The 21,672-nt window shown below is 36.3% G+C and overlaps 3 protein-coding genes across 3 annotated transcripts; 2 read left to right on the plus strand and 1 right to left on the minus strand.

Moving 5' to 3' along the window:
- Positions 1–915: 915 nt before the first annotated feature.
- Positions 916–7,715, minus strand: LOC306862015 (argininosuccinate lyase-like). Its single transcript, XM_079404594.1, has 16 exons — positions 7,569–7,715; positions 7,243–7,437; positions 6,382–6,465; positions 6,169–6,225; positions 5,993–6,090; positions 5,828–5,905; positions 5,623–5,700; positions 4,992–5,044; positions 4,835–4,897; positions 4,392–4,506; positions 3,104–3,188; positions 2,010–2,069; positions 1,851–1,934; positions 1,520–1,600; positions 1,320–1,426; positions 916–1,241 (listed from the first exon to the last, which is right to left on the minus strand). Exons 1-16 carry the CDS (start codon positions 7,581–7,583, stop codon positions 1,097–1,099), a joined length of 1,398 nt encoding a protein of 465 aa, XP_079260720.1. The 5' UTR covers positions 7,584–7,715; the 3' UTR covers positions 916–1,096.
- Positions 7,716–8,430: 715 nt separating this feature from the next.
- Positions 8,431–11,368, plus strand: LOC306862473 (DNA-directed RNA polymerase III subunit RPC9-like). The gene is made up of 6 exons (XM_079405288.1): positions 8,431–8,471; positions 8,929–8,965; positions 9,115–9,213; positions 9,348–9,442; positions 9,736–9,793; positions 11,046–11,368. The coding sequence occupies exons 1-6, from the start codon at positions 8,464–8,466 to the stop codon at positions 11,181–11,183; spliced, it is 435 nt and encodes a 144-aa protein (XP_079261414.1). The 5' UTR covers positions 8,431–8,463; the 3' UTR covers positions 11,184–11,368.
- A 675-nt stretch (positions 11,369–12,043) lies between these two features.
- On the plus strand, positions 12,044–21,453 carry LOC306862539 (protein-tyrosine sulfotransferase 1-like). Its single transcript, XM_079405387.1, has 3 exons — positions 12,044–12,272; positions 13,959–15,111; positions 20,271–21,453. Exons 2-3 carry the CDS (start codon positions 14,276–14,278, stop codon positions 20,452–20,454), a joined length of 1,020 nt encoding a protein of 339 aa, XP_079261513.1. The 5' UTR covers positions 12,044–12,272; positions 13,959–14,275; the 3' UTR covers positions 20,455–21,453.
- The last annotated feature ends 219 nt before the right edge of the window (positions 21,454–21,672 follow it).

Genomic DNA, 21,672 nt, shown 5'->3' on the forward strand with positions numbered 1-21,672 from the left:
TCAAAAATATAAAACAGCTTGAGATTTGAATGTGGCCCATTTGAAGTTTTCTGATCCTCCATACTGTAAAAAAAAAAAAGAAAAAAGTTGAGCCAACTTAAAATTAAGGCAACCAGCTTCAGCAGATTTTTGAGTTTTCTCAACTTTTTTTTTTCTTTTTTTACAGTGCATTAAGATTATTTCACTATGTACATTTCAATGACTTTTCAGTTACTTACAACATTTTAAAACATTTTCATGATTTACCAGGCCGGCAAATGCCAATTTTTAATGTTGTTTAATGCTCTTATGTTTCTCCGGTAATTTAAATGTTTCATATGGCTTTGGTTTGATGATTAAACTTGATAAAACATATAAAACAAATTGTGTACATATGCAGGGCATGTGGAGTTGGGTCATATGATGCTAAAAATATTATTTATTGCTTTCCACATACCGTACATTATTCTTGCTTCTCTCTGCCCTGCCTTTCTGAAAAGTTCATCGTTCTGAAAAGCTAGGTGTGCTCTGATTCGCCAGCTATCCTGTGCATTATGATTGGCCGAATACCTCAAGTGTGTGACGGAAATTTTACACCCCTTACTATATTTGGAAACACACAGCTTATACCATGACATGGCGGCGGCAGCAATACTTCAGCAAGAATAAAAGTGACACCTTCTTTCTTTGCATAAACATTTGGGTGGTGTTATGCAAATCTTCCAACATAGTGATGTAGATATGTGGGGGGGTGTTTAAATGAGGCATTTGAGGAAGGCGTGGACGAGTCTTAACTTTTATAAAGAATACCTCTTTGGGTTTGAGACTTTAGTCTTTGCAACTTTACGGATGCATAGATTACACTTCAAAGACAAAGGAAAACCAAAACTTGCACCCTTTAACAATGTTTCCAAAGATGTTAATTAAAGTTCAAATGAAGTGACTACACAAATTCTTTATTTAGTTGCAACTATATTTCATTGTACATACTGTATGTCATTTAAATATTCTCATTTTGAACCAATGGAAGTTTACTTATGTAACATGCAGGCATAACATGCCAAATTCATCTATGAAAAAGCACCTACTACTGGCCTTTGTAGAAATGAGAATATGGTTATTGTTTTTGTGACTGTAACCAGGTTCTAAAGTGCTCAATTTGAGCTTTGACGCTACTCCTGGCCGTGCCACCGGGGGCGCTGTACTGTTCAACGCTTCTGATGAAGTCCCACACTAAAGAAACATCCTTGTCAAACAAAGGGCTGGAGTGAAAGAAAGAAACAAATTAATGAAAACAATTGGAAATAAAAACATTTCATATACTTGTGTGTGCTGCTGACCTGACAGTTTGAAGGTCCTCTACAGTGAGATCGTGCAGATGGACTTTCTTAGATTCAGCAATATAAACGGCTTTCCCAGCACAACTGTGGGCTTCTCTGAAAGGCATCTTTGATATATGTGTATATATATATCAGATTTCATTCAGCTCTACTGACATGCAAAATCTTAAAACTGTAAGTTGATGGATTGATGGACTTACTCCCTTTCTGACCAGATGGTAGGCGAGATCAGTGGCCAGCATATCTGGGCTGAGGGCTTTTTCCATCACTTGTCTGTTGACCTGAGGAATGGAAAAGTACAAGTGCTTAAGATCTACTGCTCAACAATGAATAAAAAGGGAAATGAAGCAACAACATTTTTTTTATACCGCTCACATTTTAGACTGACAGTGGATTACAACATGCTTAAACACGTCTGCATCTCATTCAGCATTTCACCGACTTACTATTTAACTGAAGTAACAGTTTTGTTTTTGATTAACATTGTTCATGACAAGGCAACTTTAACATGTGTTATAACCCGTCTCTCACCATTAGAGTTGAAATGACTCCTGTAGCCACCTGCAGCACAGCATGTACTGTATCATATGTGTCAAACATCGCCTCCTTATCCTCCTGCAGTGACAAAATATATATTCAGAAAATGTTTTAAAGTAAAATAATCATATTTTCTGGCTGTCAAGGACATACCTGGAGGTCTTTGTTGTATGAGCTGGGTAAGCCCTTGAGAGTCATCAGAAACCCTGCACACTGTATTACAATGAAATTTAAATTAGATAAAGCCTTAACATAATAATACGTTTTTTTTTGTTTTAAAAAATTTAGTTCTTACCCTACCTCACCTTTGTGAGGTATGATTATGTTTATGTAATTTGATTAAATATTTAAAATATTCATATTTTAATGTATTTTAAATAATAATGTAATTATGATTTTTTTATTTATCTTAATTATTATTTTAAGTATCTGTAATGTTATTTTCTTTGTAATTAATCTAGGTATGCACTGATATACATAATTCTGGTCAATAAGCCAACACTTAATTTCATGTTATGGCGATATTTAAATATCATACTATTTGTTAAAATATGTTCATTTTTATTATTTTCATTAAATAATATCTCAAAAATTACTTTTAATATTATAATATTTTAATATTATTTTAAACATTTGTAATATTATTTTCTTTATAATTTATCTAGGGATGCACTGAAAATTCTGGCCAATAAATATTTTTAAGTTATAGCCAATAACCAATAAATAAGTAATATTAAAATATGATACTATTTTGTCTGTTGAGTAAGTTCGTTGTGTATTAATTGTATTAAATAATATTTTAAATATTGTTTTTATTTTTAATACTATGATTTGTTATTATTATTGTTATTATTTCAAATATTTTAAATAAAACCGATAATTATTTTAATGTTATTGCAGATAACCGATAAATAGATGATATTAAAATATTATATTATGTCTGAATGAATTCAAAATAAAACATTAAAAACTAAAGTCAATTTAAAGGTAACTAAAGACAACTCAATTTAAAAATAGGAGAAATAAACATGCACTATTAAATAACCATTGCCCGATAACTGATAAGGTACTATAATATTGTGCATCCCTAAAAGAATAGAACTAAAATGACAGCCCTAGTACTAATTATTAAATTTCCCATAGATTGACCTTAATCATAATACTAATTATTTAAATGGCAGGAGTATATCTCTGTAGGCCAGTACTGGTGTTTCGGGTTGGCTTCATTAGTCAGTGCTGTATCTTACTCTGCCAAACACTCGTCCTGCTTTGCTGCGGATGAGCTCCAGGCTGTCTGCGTTCTTCTTCTGAGGCATTAAACTGCTCCCAGTGCTGCTCTCGCAAGCACAAACACAACAGCTCTGATTAAATACACACACTAGGCACACATACAAAGCAGAAGTGGATTGAATCCCTCAGTACACACATCAGCCAGCTCGTGTTCACAGTATCTGTGTTGGGTATCATCCACCAATTAAGACAATACACTGAATCCTGCACTCCTCGGCAGATAGTCAGCTTTTCCAAACATGATAATGTTGTTAATAAATAGGCAATAATTAGTGAACATTTACTATTTAACTAAGGGCAGTACCGGCTGTGCTGCAACCAGTTTGTGGTTAATAAAGATAAATCAGTTAATGTTAACTGGCTGAACATTTCACAGGCCATAAAGAATCATAGTATGAGAAGAAAATTGATTTGATCTACAATGGAGAATGTGTGATGATGTGAGCAGGTACATGTGTACTCACTGACATTTCTGGGTAACTGTACCATTAAAGTCATTTGAATGAATTAATTTGCAAATCTGCCTAAAGCTCAAGCCAGCAGCTCCTAGTTGCATGATGGAAATGTGCATACGTGACAAGTGGGGTGAAAATAATGCAGAACATGGTAGTAATATAAGGAAAAATACTGTTAACCCAAGGGCTTCAAATTAATGATTTCTGTCTGCTGTGACTTTATTACGGGGCCTACACACAAGACTCGTTCTGGAGTTCAAGCTACTCTTATGTTTATCTTAAAAATACATTAAAAACAGCAATATTGTGAAATATTATTACAACTGAAAATAACTGTTTTATATTTGACTATATTTAAAAATGTAATTTATTCCTGTGATGGAAAAGATTAATTTTCTGCATCATTACTCTAGTCTTTGGTGTCACATGATCCTTCAGAAATCATTCTAATATTCTGATTTGCTGCTCAAGTAATATTTCTTATTATCAATGATTAAAACAGTTGTGCAGGTTAATATGTTTGTGGAAATCATTCAAAGATTCCGTTTTTTCAAGATTCTTTGATGAATTTCATTTTGTGCTTTTTGCATGTAAAGCAATGACAGAAATGGGATCGGAACATCACCCAGGTCAGACCCAGAACTTTTTTAGGTCAAGAGCACATGCAACGCCTGATGAGCACAGTGAATGAATTTCAATCAGTATGAAATATTTTGAAATTCTGAAGGATTTTTATTGTGTTTTCAAGATTGCCCATTGCTTCCTATTATGAATCATGTGCTGTCCTCACCTGTATGCATCAGTCAGAGTGATGAAGGAGAACTCCTTTGTACTGTACAAAATCAGATCCTCTGCCATCTTGCTGAGGTGTGTGAGACACATTGATCCCCAGAAGAGAAACTCAGCTGTCCATAAACATACACAAACACATTGCGTTAAACCAAATATTCACCAAAAATGAAAATTCTGTGATCATTTACTCTCCATCATGTTGATCGAAATCTGATCTTTATTCTGTGGAATATAAAGGAAGATATTTTAAAGAATGTTGGTAACTAAACAGTTTTGGTGACCAAAGATTTCCATCTTATGGACCAAAAAAGCACTGTGACATTTTTCAAAAGATGTTTTTTTTTTATGTTAAGGGTCAGTAAATGTTGACAGAATTTTCATTGTACCTGTGAAGTTAATTATCATACTCTTCCATGATTTTTGCAGCATTATTATACATACCAACAAAATCCCTCTGTCCAGTAGCATCCATACTGTTAATGCTGATACTATCAAAATTTAGTTCTGCGGAGTGATAAAAAAAATACATCAGATGAAATATTCAAATAGGTGACCAGTTTGGCCTGTATACACAAATGAGAATACAAATGACGTCAACCTTGACGAAGAAGTTCTCTATCAATGTTGAAGGGATTCCCAGCAATAGCTCCACTGCAAGGCAAATAAATATAAATATCATCTATCAATGTATCTCAAAAATAAAAGCATGTGCAGTACCATTCAAAAGTTTAGTGTCAGTAAGATTTTTTTTGTAAACTTAAAACTGTTATTTAGTCAGGATACATTAGAAAAGGACAGTAAAGACATCTATAATGATTAATTATCAAAGATTTGCATTTCAAATAAATGCTGTTCTTTTGAACTTTCTATCATTAAATAATCAAGAAAAAATTGATCACGGCTTTCACAAAATGATTAAGCAGTACAAATGTTTTCAACATTGAAAATAATAAGAAATGTTTCTTGAACACCAAATCAGCATATTAGAAGGATTTCTGAAGGATCACGTGACGCTGAAGACTGGAGTAACGATGCTGAAAATCCAACTTTGCATCACAGGAATAAATTACATTTTAAAGTATATTAAAATAGAAAATGGTTATTTTTAATTATAATAATATTTCAAAATGTTACTGTTTAACTGTATTTCTAATCTAATAAATTAAACCTTAATAAGCATAAGATAATTTTTAAAAGATTTTAAAGTTTTGCATCTACATAAAACTAACCTTCCTAAGGGCATCACATTAACACGTTTCCTGATGTCCTCCAGTCGTTCAACATCTCTGCTTAGTGCCGCTGCATGACTGCAAGAAACATGAACAATGAACTGTTATGACCATACATAACAAGTCTAAATATACAAGATCACGACACTTAACACATTACTGTTACCAAATATAATTAAGACAGAATTCCTCTACTGAAATGAACCTGAGAATCCAGTGACTCCATCTGATTGGCTGGGCCCTTTGCATGTGAGTGTATCCAGGGCATAGGATTTCAATCTCTCTGGATTGACAAAGGAAAATAGTTTGGGATGCGTGTTTGGTATTTAGTCAGATCACTACAGATATCTTGATAATTAAGCATTCTTACGCTGCAGCTCTTTCCACCATAGTGCTGATGAGCTGCAAAGCCAGCTCTTTCAGAGTGGTAATAGCGTCCCGCAACCAGAGCCGCATATCTGTTGCAACCTATCCAGTAAATAGAAAGAGTTCAGTCAAAAGCCTGTATGCCTGTAGATGTCATGTGACAAATTATTACATTTAAACCTGATCATTTCTGCTCCTGCCTGTGTGAAGCTTTCCAGCTGGATCCCCAATAAATTCCTTTAAAAGAAGACATGAACATTGACTGAATTTTGGTTCATATAATATTACTTTTTATTGTACGGAACTATAAAGCTACACCACACGTACTGAACAAATATCTTCATATTCAATAAAAGTAAATGTTAGAACCAATGAGGAAAGTTTTCTTTTGACCTTCAGCCTGCGTTCATTGGCTGTGTGGATATCCTCGTCTCCTGGTTTGATCTTGAACTCGCCTTTGGACCATTCATCAAAGACCTTATAAAGATATTTTTAAATACCTCAGTTGTTCATATTGTGAAAATTAATTAAAATGTCTGATAACCTTTTTTTTTTTTTTTTCAAATATTTACAGCCATTATAGCGGAGACTGGGTTAGTTGATCTCATATATTGTAATAGCTGTTGGGGTTTTTTATTTTTAAATTCAAGTTGAAAGTGTCAGTTTCACATATAGATTACATTTTTATTGGGAAAAGTTGTCATGTATGTGTTTTACTTTTTTGTACAATACATTCAACTATTTGTTGAGTTAATATTTTTGTACATTACCTTTTATATTTCTGCTGTTTCATACCAGTTTTATCATTTAAATATTGGGCCATTTTGCATGGTCAGTGTTTGGTGAATGAACCGTATCTTTTTTCTTGGACAATAACTGTGGAAATGAAATAGGTTATTCAAAGTGTGACAACTAGCCCCGGTCTCCTCTATTTGCCCAGTTATGCTGTCAGAATGCCATGTTGAATAGCAGTAGCTTTAGGGAAGTTTACAATAGGCATCATCAGCATTATCACATCAGGCTATTGTTTTGTGCACACGGAGGAGTCTGTGTCAGGGCATATTTTTGTCTGTGATGTATTAAGCTTTGGAGTCAAAGGGGGAACGGACTATGGTACAGTATCCTGGTAAATATTTACAAAGCACCAACGGTAAATAAATGAAGTTTCATGAGAAAGATGACACTGTAAAACAACACACATATAACCTGGACGCAGTCAGACGAGTTTATGAGTCAGGTAATGTGCTAAATCACCTTGTCAAGTCCTGTAAGAATCTGTTCCATCTCGTTTTGCGAGACCAGACATGCTTTCTGTAAAGCTTTGACATATGCTTTACTTCCTTTAATATCAGCTTCCCACATGCGCTGGTCGTACGCGATTGACGCGTTGAACTTTTCCATTATAGGGTCGGTGTTTCCCACAAAGCGACCACCCCATAGTTTATTTCCCTGTTTAACACAAAGTAATAGACATAAACATTACGGTAAGTCACCGCTCGCTGTTTCTGACAGGTTTGGAAATCCTGAGACACACAAAAATGCACTAATGCAGGCTGACTCTAGAAAGATGAGATCTTTACCTCTGAACTTGCCATTATAACAGTCTCAAGCAGTCTTTATGTGCGACGAGCAAACCGAAAACTAAAGCTTATGATTAAAACAGAAACAGGAAATGTCGGATATTTAAAGGACCGTATGCTTTCACCAATTCATGAGATTGAATGACTGTTAAAGGCTGTACATACAGTTCTTCCTCGCAAAAACCCCGCCCACAATATGCTAATTAGATGCTCACGAACCAACCAAAATCTAAAGCGCCATTTTTCGGGAGCTGTCAATCATTTTAGAGAACAAATCACCTTTAAGGAACCGCCTCCCTGTCATTAAACCGAGAAGTTACACAAAAAGAATGAATATAGTTGCACCTCATGTCCTTAAGTATTTTATTTCACTTTTACGTCTTTTTTGAGTATATCTTTGTAATATACCTGTGTAAATACATCAAATCAACAGCGTATTTAGTGGAACGGTTGTCAACACAAGTGGCAACCTTAATATTTCCCCAACTTGCAGACAATAATACATTACAATAATACAACCTTATGTGTTATAATTGCTTGCGAAATATTTGCACAATGAATTGAGATTTGTATGTTTGCTCTTGCATCTGTTAATGAATCTATTTATCCCTTTATCCATATTTGGGTCATTTATTTATCAGATATTTTGTTGATTCCTGCTATCATAATTATTGAAAGTAATTGATAACATTACTTTTATATACTATAATCTTAACACGATATATTTTATATAAATATAATCTTGCTATATAACATTTAATCATTTTTAGTGTCACTTATTAATATTTAACCCTGCTTATAAATTTGAACAGGAAGGTTATGGGTGGGAACCTTTATCTGTAAGCTTCGGTTTCTCACCGGATCGTTTAGTTGTCGAACCAGCAAGGCAAGCGGGATGGAAGTGTACGCGATTTAATTTACTTTTATTCGTTTAAAGTCTAATTTAAGCCATATAATAGTCGTTTAGTTGAAAATACCTAGTATGTGGCGCTGTGATAAAAAAAAAAAACAGTTTTCCAAGTTTACGCCGAGATGACAGGATGTGCGGCTCACGTGTACAATACTGTTGTATTCTAATCTTTAAATGAGAGTGAACGCTACATATGCAGTTATTGCCATAAAGCTTGGATAAAATTGATTATGAGCTTATCTGTTTAAAATGTTATTTATTTTTTCACTAACAGTTGATGAGAGATCAGAATACATGTTGGTCGTATTTGTTTATTAGTGAACTATTTGAACTTTCTAAACACTATTTATTGGCATATGGAATACTATATGTAATATCATAACACTTGTGCCATGGGTTGGAGCTTTCCTTTGCTCACACATGTCCTAATGTAAACATTTTGTTTTGCAGAAGGGACGCCAATGCTGCAATGCTAAGCAATTATGAGGTCAGTATGCATTTGAAACCCTTTTAGATTAATTTTGGTTCATTTGTATGTTGTACAATCCAGTGTGTGTGTGTTATCAGAAATGCATGTTGTAAATCTCAAGTAAAATCTTCAGTTAAGTTTGTGACTGTACAACTCTATTCCACCAGGTCTATCGGTTGCTAACAGACCTGAAAGATAAAAGAAAGGAGATGGTTAAAAATAAGCACAGCACGGGACAGCAGAATCTCAACACCATCATGTATGAGGTGCCTGTTTTTGATGTGATTTGAAGCATCTCGTAACCAACGATGATATTAATTTATTTCTGTCTATGAGAGATAGTTTTCTTCATGATCTTCAGACAGGGTCGATGACTCATTTGATGTGTCTGCCTCAGTAGACCCTGAAGTACCTCTCCAAGACGCCGTGTGCTCATCAGAATCCAGACACTGTGAAGGAGTTCCTCACTGCTATGAAGCCTCACAAGCTCACTAAGTGAGTCACAGACAACTTTCTCTTTTTTTTATTCCAAATTTTGCACTGAAATGCCTTGTTTTATTGTAGAAAACACAGCTTATAGACCTGTCACAAACAGTGTGACGAGCACCGTCTGTCTCACTAAATTTAGCTTTGTAATTCTAAGTTTGAGATGTATCATTATCATGTGATGTTTGAGACTACAGTGCAGTTTTGCATTTGATAGTGAGTCTAGTATTATTGCACCTGTTTTTAGACTGTGACAAAAGTTGACAGACATCTGGTTCTTTTTCTCGTTCCTCTTTTTAAAGAGCTGAGAAGCTGCAGCTACTTAACCACAGACCTCAGACTGCTGTCGAAATCCAGCTGGTGAGACCATTTTTCATACCCTTTCTCCTTTACATCTTTGTCTATATCTTAGAGAGCAGTAAGAATGTACACTATGTTCAAGAGTTTGGGTTCAGTACGTGCCCCCCCCCCCAACACTGATGCATTAAATGTATGAAAAGTGACAGTAAAGACATGTATGATGTGTCTATTTCTATTTAAAGTGTTGTTCATTTGATCTTTCAGCGAATCCTGAATAAATGTCATGGATAATATTGTTTCTTGAGTAGCAAATCAGAATATTAGAGTGATTTCTGAAGGATCATGTGTCTCTGAAGATGGGAGTAATTGCTGCTGAAAATTCAACTTTGCCATTACAAGAATAAACTACATTTTGAAATATTAAAATAGAAAACGGTTATTTAAAATTTTAATAATATATCACAATATTAGTTTTTAATGTATTTTTGATCAAATAAATGCAGTCAGCATAAGAGACTAATTTAAAAAACATGAAGAAAATCTTACAAACCCCAAAATCTTGAACGGTAGTGTTTAATGTTGCAGAAAATCTTCTTTCTCTCAAAGAAATCTCTTGAGTCAAGAGGTTCCTGATGCCAAAATTAGACTTTATTGGTCTAGACAGCAAAGCCGAGATGCCGGCAGAACATCTCACTTGTAGTTTTTTCTTTTTTGAATCTCCTCAATACTCCTGACAAAGTTATTTCTTAAATCTGCTAGCTTGTTTCTAATAATGGCATCCTGCCAGTCAGTCAGCTTTTTTTTTTCTTTTTTTTTATAATGTTCTCAGGAAAAATATAGATGATATATCTATGACAGACTGGTACATGTATAGACATTGAGCTATAGTGGTCTTACAACATTCTAGTTTGGCCTCTTTTTTATTGGAATAATAAAAATGCACCATTAAAAGAAATGGCATATTCAGATTAATCACTAAGATTAATAAATGCTTTAAAGGTATTTTCATTGCTAGTTCATATAGTTAACAAATGTAACCTTGCTGTAAAGTGTAATTGTGTATTCTGAGTTTAAAATGATTTGTTTGAGATGTCACAATGGCTATAGCTTTTGGTTGGAAAAAGTAAGTTTATTTTGAATTTAATTATGAACTTGGGACCAGAGGACACTGTGAGGGAAACTGGATACGTTCTTAAAGTGACAGTATTTAAGTGTTTTAACAAGATTTGTGAATGTTGGATTGACGAGAGAGTTTTTGAATGACCAGCGCTGGATAATAGATGTATAACCTATATATGACCTAACTTTACAGATGGTAGAGGAGAGTGAAGAAAGACTGACAGAAGAACAGATTGATGAACTTATACAGAAAGTCACAAATGTCCTGCCTGGTGACCCTCAGAAAGAAGGCGATGCATCTGCTGACCCTGAGATGGAGACAGACCAGTAGCGTCACCCCTGGACACTCAATTATATAAATATACATATATTGTGTGTGTTTTCCTTTTCAAACACACAAACTATTTTTGCTTTATTTGCTAATATAAAGTGATGTCTAAGAAAAGTGTTAAAATGTGTTTATTTTTCCTGGTGTGTATATATTGCACAATCATACGATAAAGAAATACCATATATGACTTTGTTGGCTTTTTAAACCCATTTGTAGGAGTTGCATTGATCTTCTTTCGGGGGGAAGGATGTAATCTTCTGGAGTCGAGACCATCTCACTTCCTCTCTTGCATCCTTCCTGTATTGCTCCTCTTTAATTCAGCGCATAATTATACTGTTTAATCCGTGACCATTTTAAGATTTGATTTGAGAGAGACTGAGCAAAGCAAACCTAGTCGTTTAGTGTTAATTATGGCCATTTATCATGTCAGACAATCTCTACTGACCCAACTGCCTGAATATAAGATGCCAGTACATGGCTGCAACATTGAGCTCTTGTAATAACTAAATTTACTGAGACTTTTATTCACAATGCAGCCAAATGTGAATTTACTTGTAATGTGTCACTTAATATTATTATAAAAATAGGCTTTTCTCATTCCAGCCCTTTGTAAAAACAGTGCAACATTTAAGTCGCAGGCTTTATTTTATAGTAAATCTCATAACATATTGATGATTGTATTGATTAAAAGTGTATTACCATTGACGGTTCTTCTTATGACAATAGAGACCGATTATATTTTCAACACGAGTTTGATTTATGACAGCAATGCCATGTCATAAAGAGAAAACCAATGAAAAGCATGTGATTGGCAATAGACGTTTGCTGTAGCCAATGAAATGTGAGAGTTCTTCAGCGCTGTGGTAACTGTGGTATGAATTTAAGGTCTCTGCTCATGATTTACGCTGGAATCGAAATGGTTTGACAGTGATTCCTCGCGTATACACTGAAGATTCACGAGAAATGTGCTCGCGGTGTACGACTCTCAGAGCTTCATAGCTCCGTTTACACGATCTTCGCATCTGCATTTCATCAGACAGACGTGATTCTGGAGAATGTAGGATTTCGAGGAGTTGTACTTTCTGTACGGTAAGTCACAGTACGCTCGGGTTTCTTGCTGAACTATTCAAACTAACGGAGTTTGGGGTTTTTACGTGTCGTGAGCGTGCTTCACTCACATAGTTTCCATGTCGCAGGCTGGCGAGTAACTTTGATCTCAGGTAGATTCGGTCCTCGATTTCCCTTACAACCATTTAAAACGTGTCTTCGTGTCACGCAGCTAGTGCATCAGAGTGAAATCAGCCATACTTATGTGCATACGAACTTAAAAACGCGTTCAGCCTTGTTTTAACTATACACGGTGACGAGCCGACCACATATGATAATGTATCTGTCGACTTGTTGCATTAGTGCAGAACGTGCACGTTTCTCACAAAATACACGGCAGTGGTTTTTCTGCACGCCTTTATTAGCATTTGGCGATTCAAACTCTGCTGTGATACCAAAAATCGCGGTCCAATGTTGAGCATTATTAAATATGCTGTCTGGTAGATTGCATTTTCAGACATTTCTTTAGAAGGATGGAGACCACTAGTAAGCAACACGTAGCAACCAAAGTAGCAAGAAAACAATCTTTGATGGTAAAATTCTTATATTTCTGATAAATATGCAGAGAAGGTACTTGTAGATTATTAGCTGTAATTTGATTAGTTTCACCTGGGGGGGGATTATTTATACACGCATTAATAAAATGATTAAAATTTCCACCTAATTCACAACACGTACAGACATTAATTTGATCTTAGTTATAATATTAATGCAGTTGTATTATTCTAAATGAGCGTTGCATATTGACAAGGTTATTGTAATTGTAATTTACATAAAAAGTGTCCAATTATCTACGTATAAGGAATTTATATTCAAGATAAAATATCTATATATATATATAAAAAAAAAAAGTTTCAATGCATTGCTTGTGTCACAAATAACACCTATGTGCATCTCAAAAGAAAAGCAACCACAGATACTTGCCACAACGGATGCTTTAGTGCTTAAAGGTGTTAATGTGTATGCTAAAAGTTGACTTGTTGTGAAAGATGCTGTTGATGCTCAGAAACAGAGGAAGGACGTGTAACCTGTACACATGGAGGTAGCAGTGTAACCAAAACGTACCTGTTTGTGTGTGCAAAGGGGAAACTAGATGTTCTAGTAGATTAGAAGTCCAACCATTAAAAATCAATATAAACGGCATAACAATAATACTAAACTGACATATTTCTTGTTTTCATTTTAATTTCATCAAAAACTAATTATTTTAATAATTTGTATATGAAATTTGAAAACATATAGCATTGTCATCATTGTAGCATATGTGTGCCGTTATATGTCATCTTGGATGTTGAGTCCAGGGAGATTGAGATCCACTATACAAGATTATTCTACTTTGACCTGGATAACTGAGAATCTACACAATAAACTAGATATGACACCTACAAGATACACACAACATCAATTAAACAGCATTGCATTTTTTGTCTAATTGCATTTTACAGGACATTTCCCTTTGATGTGTTTTGGCCTGCAATTCAAGCGTAGTTCTTGAGTTACAGCACTCAAATTGGCAAACTCTAATTGTCTAATACTATTACAGTAATGTTGTACTGTAATGGTATTAGATGTGACATTTAATGTAACATGAGATGCACCCTAGTAGCAATGCTGAAACAGACCTGACAAAATCTGTTTTGAAAGTGTTTTTCCTTCCCCTTTTTACAGGCACAATGGTGCTGACAGAGAACATAAGGCTTGACTTACCAAGTTTGATTTTATTGAAGCTCCAAGCAAAGGCCTGAAGTGCTGCTGGCTGGAAAACATTTGCCCATCCCTTCCCTCCCCCCTAAAACCCTTTACCTAAGCTGCCTTTCAACATTCTTTCACCCTGAACCTTTCTGGAAAGCATTCGCTCTGTCTTTTTTCCAAAATCCCTCTTGACCTTCCCTCCCCCTTCTTTCTGCTAAGTCTGTTTTACCAATTTTGTGGCCTCATTCTGCATTTTTATAACCACAAACCACATACTCCCCTAACTATAAGTCATGAGAAAACAAACGTGCAACGTTCTTCTGGTCTGTGGGGTCATCAGCTCCATCACAGTATTTTATCTTGGCCTCAGCACAATAGAATGTCCAACTGCTCGTTCTCGTGCGGCACAGCACGGGTGGGCGCTTAATCTACATGCTGGCCAAAACCTAAGCGACCTGTTACAAATCCCTGAGGAGTACAATGAGGAAACCCCTCTCATTTTCATTGGCGGGGTCCCTCGTAGTGGCACTACACTGATGCGGGTTATGTTGGACGCCCACCCCCTCGTTCGGTGCGGAGAAGAGACCCGCGTCATCCCCCGACTGTTAGCCATGCAGGCCACGTGGAGTCACTCTGCACGTGAACGGGTCCGTCTGGATGAGGCTGGGGTCACCGATGAGGTCCTGGATTCAGCTGTACGTGCCTTCCTGTTGGAGATCATCGTGGGGCATGGCGAGCCTGCTCCAAGGCTCTGCAATAAGGACCCTTTCGCTCTGAAGTCCCTTTCCTACCTCTCCAAGCTCTTCCCAAAAGCGAAGTTTATTCTTATGCTCCGTGATGGCAGGGCCACCGTTCACTCTATGATTTCCCGCAAGGTGACTATCACCGGGTTTGACTTGACGAGTTACCGGGACTGTTTGGTGAAGTGGAACCGGGCGGTGGAGGTGATGTATGACCAGTGCCTGGCTGCAGCGGATGGCAACTGTCTGCCTGTGCATTATGAGCAGCTGGTCCTGTACCCTGAACGGGTGATGCGCAAGCTCCTTTGGTTCCTGGATCTGCCGTGGGACACCGCCGTGCTGCACCATGAACAGCTTATTGGGAAAGCTGGTGGAGTTTCACTGTCAAAGTGAGTGAGTTTGATGCTTTCAAATCTCAGGGGTACTTCAAGTAAATATATTAGGTGAAAGATGAGAAAAAGTATGGGAATCCCTGCCTTATATGTAAATAAAAAATATAGTGAATTTGTGCATTTTTGAGTGTTTGAAACATAAAAAGAGACATAGTAATACATGCTTAAATAACCCACTGAGTGATAATTCAAATAAAAATGAATGTTTTTTTTCAGTAGTTGATGCAATGTTCAAACACTTCTTAAAGGGTTAGTTCACCCAAAAATGTAAATTCTGACATTAATTACTCACCCTCATGTCGTTCCAAACCCGTAAGACCTTCGTTCATCTTCGGACCACAAATTAAGATTTATTTTTATGAAATCTGAGAGCTCTCAGACCCTCCATAGGCAGCAAGGGTCCTTACACAATCAAGGTCCAGAAACGTAGCAAGGAGATAATAAATAACGCATGTGACATCGGGTTCAACCGTAATTTTATGAAGCTACGAGAATACTTTTTGTATGCAAAGAAAACAAAAATAACGACTTTATACAACAGTTCGTCTCCTCTAAGCATTGCGCTTTTTTGGAGAATATTCGTTGGACGGAAACTGCGTATACTCTTCTGTGTCAGCCACACCGTGCGGATACATCTTTTACGTATATTTACGCTTTGATTTTAACGAAAACAGCGCATCCGGTATGCGGCAAACACAGAAGAGCGTACGCAGTTTGCGTCCAGTGGATATTCCACAAAATGGCGCTAGGGTGACGCAGATGAGACAAATTTGGATAAAGTCGGGGGTTTTTTTCTTTTTAGCACAAAAATTATTCTGGCGCTTAAGATATTCTTGGTCATATTCTTGGTTATATTCTTGATATTAATAGTATTGATAATAACAATAATTATAATAGTAGTAGTACAAATTGTACTACTAATAACAATATAAAACCCACTAAGGATTAATTGTCTGCTGGATTCATTAATATTGATCACGTGCTCTCAAATTGATTTGGTGTAATTAAAACAGGGACGATAATTGCCATTTGCAATCTCATAATATTTGTAATTAATAATGTTTTTGTAATTTATTTTATTTTTTATTTTTTAATGAATATAATTTTCAATTATGGATCCCTGCATATGACATACAGGACAAAATAGATAGTGTAACCACAAATTAAGAATTCATTCCCACAACTTGTTCATTTGTGTCCACGTTTTATTAATTTTTTCCCTCATTTTTCAAGAATACACTAAACAACTTTTAAAATCTGAACAGATTTTAAAACACAAGGCTTCATACTAGGGCTGCACGATTCTTGCTAAAATGTGAATAACGATTTTTCTCCATGGGAATTGAGATCACGATTCTTTTACACGATTCTCATTTTTTCAACCACATGTATTGCACAAAAAAATACAAAAAAAGACCACAGGACATTCAGTATAATAAAGTGCCGGAGTAACAAATAATGGTCTCTTTTCTTTATTTTAGACCCCTTAAAGTGAATAATTTTAAAGCTTTAAGTTGTTGAACATAAGACAACATTAACAATAATAAATAAAAATATTCACATTCACACGGGCGTCGGCATCAATGCCTCTCGTTTACTTTGAATGGAGTGACGTCAAGCGTTGCCGAACTGAATTGTGTGTCCCTCGCGTCGCTTCACTGGCATTGCACGCGGCAGAAGTTGAAAACTTTTCAACTTTTCAAGCGCCAACGCAGGCGTCAGCCAATCAGATCGCCTTATGCAAATACCCTAGCGCAAACGCTAGCCAATCCCGTTCATGCAGCACCAGAAAAGTATGTGATTGGCTGTTATCACTATGACGGCGCGTCAGCACCAGAGCCGTTGAGAAACAGAGTTGCGACACTCCCATAGGCTGTGTCCAAATTCAGGGTCTGCATCCTTCGGAGTACTCATTTGAAGGATGTTACGTCACAGCGCCGCGACGAAGGCTGTCCAAATTCGTAGGATCCTTCAAATGCGGCCCACAAATATGTCCTCCTTTTCCCCGAATTGGAAGGATGGGTGTGGTGGATCCTTTCCCGTCCTACCTATCCCATAATTCTTTTCAGCAGAGCGTAATGGCGGACGAAGCGAGCGGTAGCGGAGTGGGAGAGGAGTTTCTCTGACAAAACAAGCTAAAGTTTATGCTTCGGCTCAATGAATTTGTAGGAGAAATTAGTAGAATACTTAAAAACAAATAAAAATAGGCTATAATGGCTTACCTGGATGTGACTGTCTTGTAGTCTGATATAAAAAACTCTCCGACAACGAGCAAAGAACGTATTTAATTTATTTAATTGCTTTATTTCTTCCAAAATAATTAAAATGAGAATTAAAATGAGGAGAATAACTCTTTGTCCATTTTCCCGCTTCTTGCTTGGCGCTGTCACGGTTGCTAGGCGACAGGATATGAGCAACGGGTAAGGGAGGGAACTGAAAGAAGGGTAGGCTGTCCAAATTCACAAACACCGACTTCCGGGTTTTGCGGACGTCGGAGGATCCCTCCTCCTTCAACCGGGTAGGAAGGATCCTAAGGAGGATGCAGACCCTGAATTTGGACACAGCCGTTGTCTTCCATAGGAACTTAGGAATGCGGAAGTAAAGCGTGTCATTGAGAAGCCAATAGTTCCAAACAACCGATAGTTTCAGCATTGAAGCCCATTCCTTTCAGTGCTTCTCAAACACAGTCGCCAGAAATTTGAGGAAATTACAGCATTTTTTTTCCATTTTAACGCATTAGTTTACCTCTCGGAAATCTGACCAGTAGTTGTATTTTATGAAACACGTTATAGTTAATGTTTATTTTTAGATAATGGGCAGTATATGCTATATTTGCAGTTAGATAACATGGATATATTATATAATAAAATATTTTGATGAATAGAGTTGGTTGCCTTTTTTATTTTGAAGTATTTGCAAAACTTAAATTTACATTTTTTTCATTTACATTTAGTCATTTAGCAGACGCTTTTATCCAAAGCGACTTACAAGTCTCATTTAGTCTAGCACAGTTCACATAGCAATGAGTTTTTTTAATAAATATAAATAAATAGAATAGAATAGGTAAGTGCTAGTATTAATTAGTCAGATGGTGGCGAAAAAAGATGCCTTTAGATGTTTGTTTTTTTAATGGCTAAAACCATTTCTAGCATTTTTCTAGCATTCATTGATATTCACTTGTGTATGCATATTGTATCTTGTATTTTAACATAATATTGTATTAAAATGTGAATAATAGATGACCATAGATGAAGAAATATATATTAATACAATAACACATTTTACATACTAATTAGATTTCTTATACTCTTTAAATAAGCATCATTTATTTCCTCATTGGTCTGCACATCCACAGGAATAAGTGTAACACAAAAACACACAAAGTCATGCCTCAAGTCTCCAATCTTTATTAAGCAGTTTACACTATTTATACTTTGCATACAAAGAAATGCAACCGCCTTATCCTGTGTGTTGCATTGTACTATGATTTTACTCCATAGTTAAACAAGAAAAACCCATTAATATTATTTCCATTAAACGCCACAGACATAATGCTACTATCAGTGTATTAAACGAATTAATCAATGGACGTTTTGTGTTAATATTTGCCGGAAAATGCTGCAAGTATAGCCGCTGTTGTTGTCTGACCCGATTAATCTCATTCAAACCTACAGACAGCTCGGAGTTGTTTGGAACTGTTGAGAGCTCCATGAACCACGTGACCGCGCGGCAGCGAGATCAAAGCGTGTCGCAACTCTGTTTCTCAACGGCCCTGGTCAGCACCAAGCTTCAGACACGCCCTCCGTCAAGCGTTGATGCTGACGCCCCATTGAAGCAGCTCTTGCTGTCTTGACGGTGATCACCGTATGACATCAAAGTACCGCAAGAGCGATTTGAATGCATAGGATACGACTGCTTTCTTATCGCTCTCGTGGTACTTTGATGTCATACGGTGATCCGTTTAGGTCTGCCGCCTTGTTACACGTCACGTGAGTGACAGCGGAACGTGGCCAATGAGGGAGAGGGGAAAAGTGATCGAGATTTATGATTGATTGGTGAATTAATAGTGTTTTGTTATTGTGTGAGTGTGACCAATAACGCGTGAATGCAGCATGATCTGAATGCAGGGATATACACGGAAGTGAATCGCCGTCTTTTAGAAACGAGATCGCATTTATGTATGAATCGAGATCGTGATTTTTTTTTTTCTCGATTAATCGTGCAGCCCTACTTCAATACACTTGCCAACTTTGTAAATGGTTACAGAGAACAACTGAGCATCATACACTAAATGACTGAGAGTCACCAGTCTTTCAAGTTGCTCCAAACACAGCAAACTGATGCAGAAATGTGCTTCGTTGCTAGGAGATGCATGACAAATGAAAACAATATGCGTTCTAAAATTGGCATAAAATACCAAACATATTTGATGCTCTCTGCCTGGATGCAATCATAGTCTGAGGCTAGAAAATCAGAGTATGAGATACGCAAAATCTACACACTGGCTCTGACTTTTGGCAACTAGCATCGACTCTTCCAGATTGTAAATAGAAAGAAAATTCTAGGCAAAATTTATTCTAGTCTTAAAACAAATTAGAAACACGTAGCCACAATTTACCTAAAACAATGAAACTAATTCTTTATTTATGACCTTGATATCTTGTTTTTTATGCCCTGAATGTCATGTGTGTGATTCCATATGCCATTAAAAAATGTAAAAGAAAAACAGCTTTGTTTACATGAAGTCCGACCCTGTTAATAATTTTCATTCACCTTTTCCTTTTACATCTACGGCTTTTCCAGATAATGGATTGTACATGTATTTCATTGTCAAGAGTTGGCTTAGTGCTCTCTATGTAAATATTTCACTACTCTGTAATGATAAATTAGAAGTAAATGGGCCGTTTGTTTGATCATCAAGCGTTTTCAAAGACCTGGTGAGCACTAATTGGGTCACAGTCCTGTAATTATGGAACCAGTGTTAGACATTAAAACATTTCCTCCTGGAAAAAGTACATTTTAATTTGTGATGTGGTCACTTTACATAATTTCTAAAAGACAGATTTAATTTAATTTCATGATATCTATAGACAAGCATTTAGGCTAAATAGTTTTATGATTATTTATTGTCTTTATTATCCCTGTCTCTCCTGTAGGGTGGAACTGTCAACGGATCAAGTAGTCAAGCCAGTGAATACAGAGGCTTTGTCTAAATGGGTGGGCAAGATCCCTGCTGATGTGGTGAATGATATGGCCAGCCTTGCCCCGATGTTAAGTCGCTTAGGTTATGACCCACTAGCCAACCCACCAAACTACAGCAAGCCTGATCTGTTATTCTGAACAACACAAAAATAGTGAGGTCAGTCCAAAACTGAAAGGACCTCTCAACCTGTGAAAACATTGAAGCAATAAACAATGTGCATTTTCTGAGCACGTGAAGCCTTTACTTGAATGAACAACTTCAGCAGTTCTGTTGGAAAAGAAATTCATCTTATATAGGACCATTGCAACAGTTTCATACAGTGACAGTTTTAATGTTGTATTGTAAAGTCATTTTTCAGTTCAATTTGATTTAAATGTTTTGCTACTTGTATGCTTTGGTGTTGCTAATAATGTCAGTCTACTGACTATACTTTGTCTTTTGATTATTTTATATGTGTAAATGCATGCGTGTTTTGGTAGAGGTGGCACAATGAGTGATTATTACACCGGAAATGTTTGTTGAAAGAGGAAGTCAACAGTTGCACAGAATGTTCTCCTTGAATGTGGAGTATAAAGGAAGTTGAGACGTGGTTTATAACCGTTGAGCTTTCAAAGACAATCTCATTTCACTGTAGGCCTTTTATTGTGAATTTATGAATTGCATACTTGAAAACAATGGAGAAGATCCAGGGGGTGTGGTTGGATCCATATCCAACTCCTCCCACCTTACATATACCTAAACCTACCCATCTCCACCCCTAAATCTACCAATCTCCACCCCCTAAATGTGGATCTAACCACGCCCCCTGGATCTTGTGGGCTGCAGCGAGCCCTACTTGAAAAAATGTGGTCCAAATATGAAGGACTTTGGACATGGTCTCTGCTGTTAATGAACTCTCAGTCCTCAACATTCCTTCACATAGGCCTACCTTCAAGTCCAGTAACATTAGACCAGTCTGTCTCATTGCATGAGATTGCAAAACTTGTAACATATACTTTTTGTTGCAGAAAAAAACGTATTTATTAAATGTTGGTTATATCTAAAGAAACCCTGTGAATATATGTGTGAGATGCTCAGATTATTATGTGGTGTAATCAAAACAAATTTAGAGGACAATAAAAAACACTTTTCTACTGCCTTTTGAATCGAGTTGAACTGTGAAGTGAAAGTGCAAAAAAAAAAAAAAAGGCATTGACCCCGACGTGATTTGAACACGCAACCTTCTGATCTGGAGTCAGACGCGCTACCGTTGCGCCACGAGGTCTTGGAATACCGAAACTGGAATGATTTATTTAGTTTAGAAGGCTATACATTATACCACATTTATTATTTGTATAACATTAATATTATATATA

The sequence above is a fragment of the Barbus barbus genome (assembly GCF_936440315.1).
Source record: "Barbus barbus genome assembly, chromosome: 43".
NCBI lineage: Eukaryota > Metazoa > Chordata > Actinopteri > Cypriniformes > Cyprinidae > Barbus > Barbus barbus.

Coding starts and splice junctions, on each gene's coding strand:
- LOC306862539 (XM_079405387.1), top strand. CDS start 14,276: ATGAGAAAACAAACGTGCAACGTTCTTCTGGTCTGTGGGGTCATCAGC. Junction 15,112..20,270: donor GGTGGAGTTTCACTGTCAAA/GTGAGTGAGTTT, acceptor TCTCTCCTGTAG/GGTGGAACTGTCAACGGATC.
- LOC306862015 (XM_079404594.1), bottom strand. Junction 6,466..7,242: donor TTCTTACAGGACTTGACAAG/GTGATTTAGCAC, acceptor TATCTTTATAAG/GTCTTTGATGAATGGTCCAA. Junction 1,601..1,850: donor GAGTCATTTCAACTCTAATG/GTGAGAGACGGG, acceptor TCCATTCCTCAG/GTCAACAGACAAGTGATGGA.
- LOC306862473 (XM_079405288.1), top strand. Junction 9,443..9,735: donor AAGCCTCACAAGCTCACTAA/GTGAGTCACAGA, acceptor CTCTTTTTAAAG/AGCTGAGAAGCTGCAGCTAC. Junction 9,794..11,045: donor CTGCTGTCGAAATCCAGCTG/GTGAGACCATTT, acceptor CTAACTTTACAG/ATGGTAGAGGAGAGTGAAGA.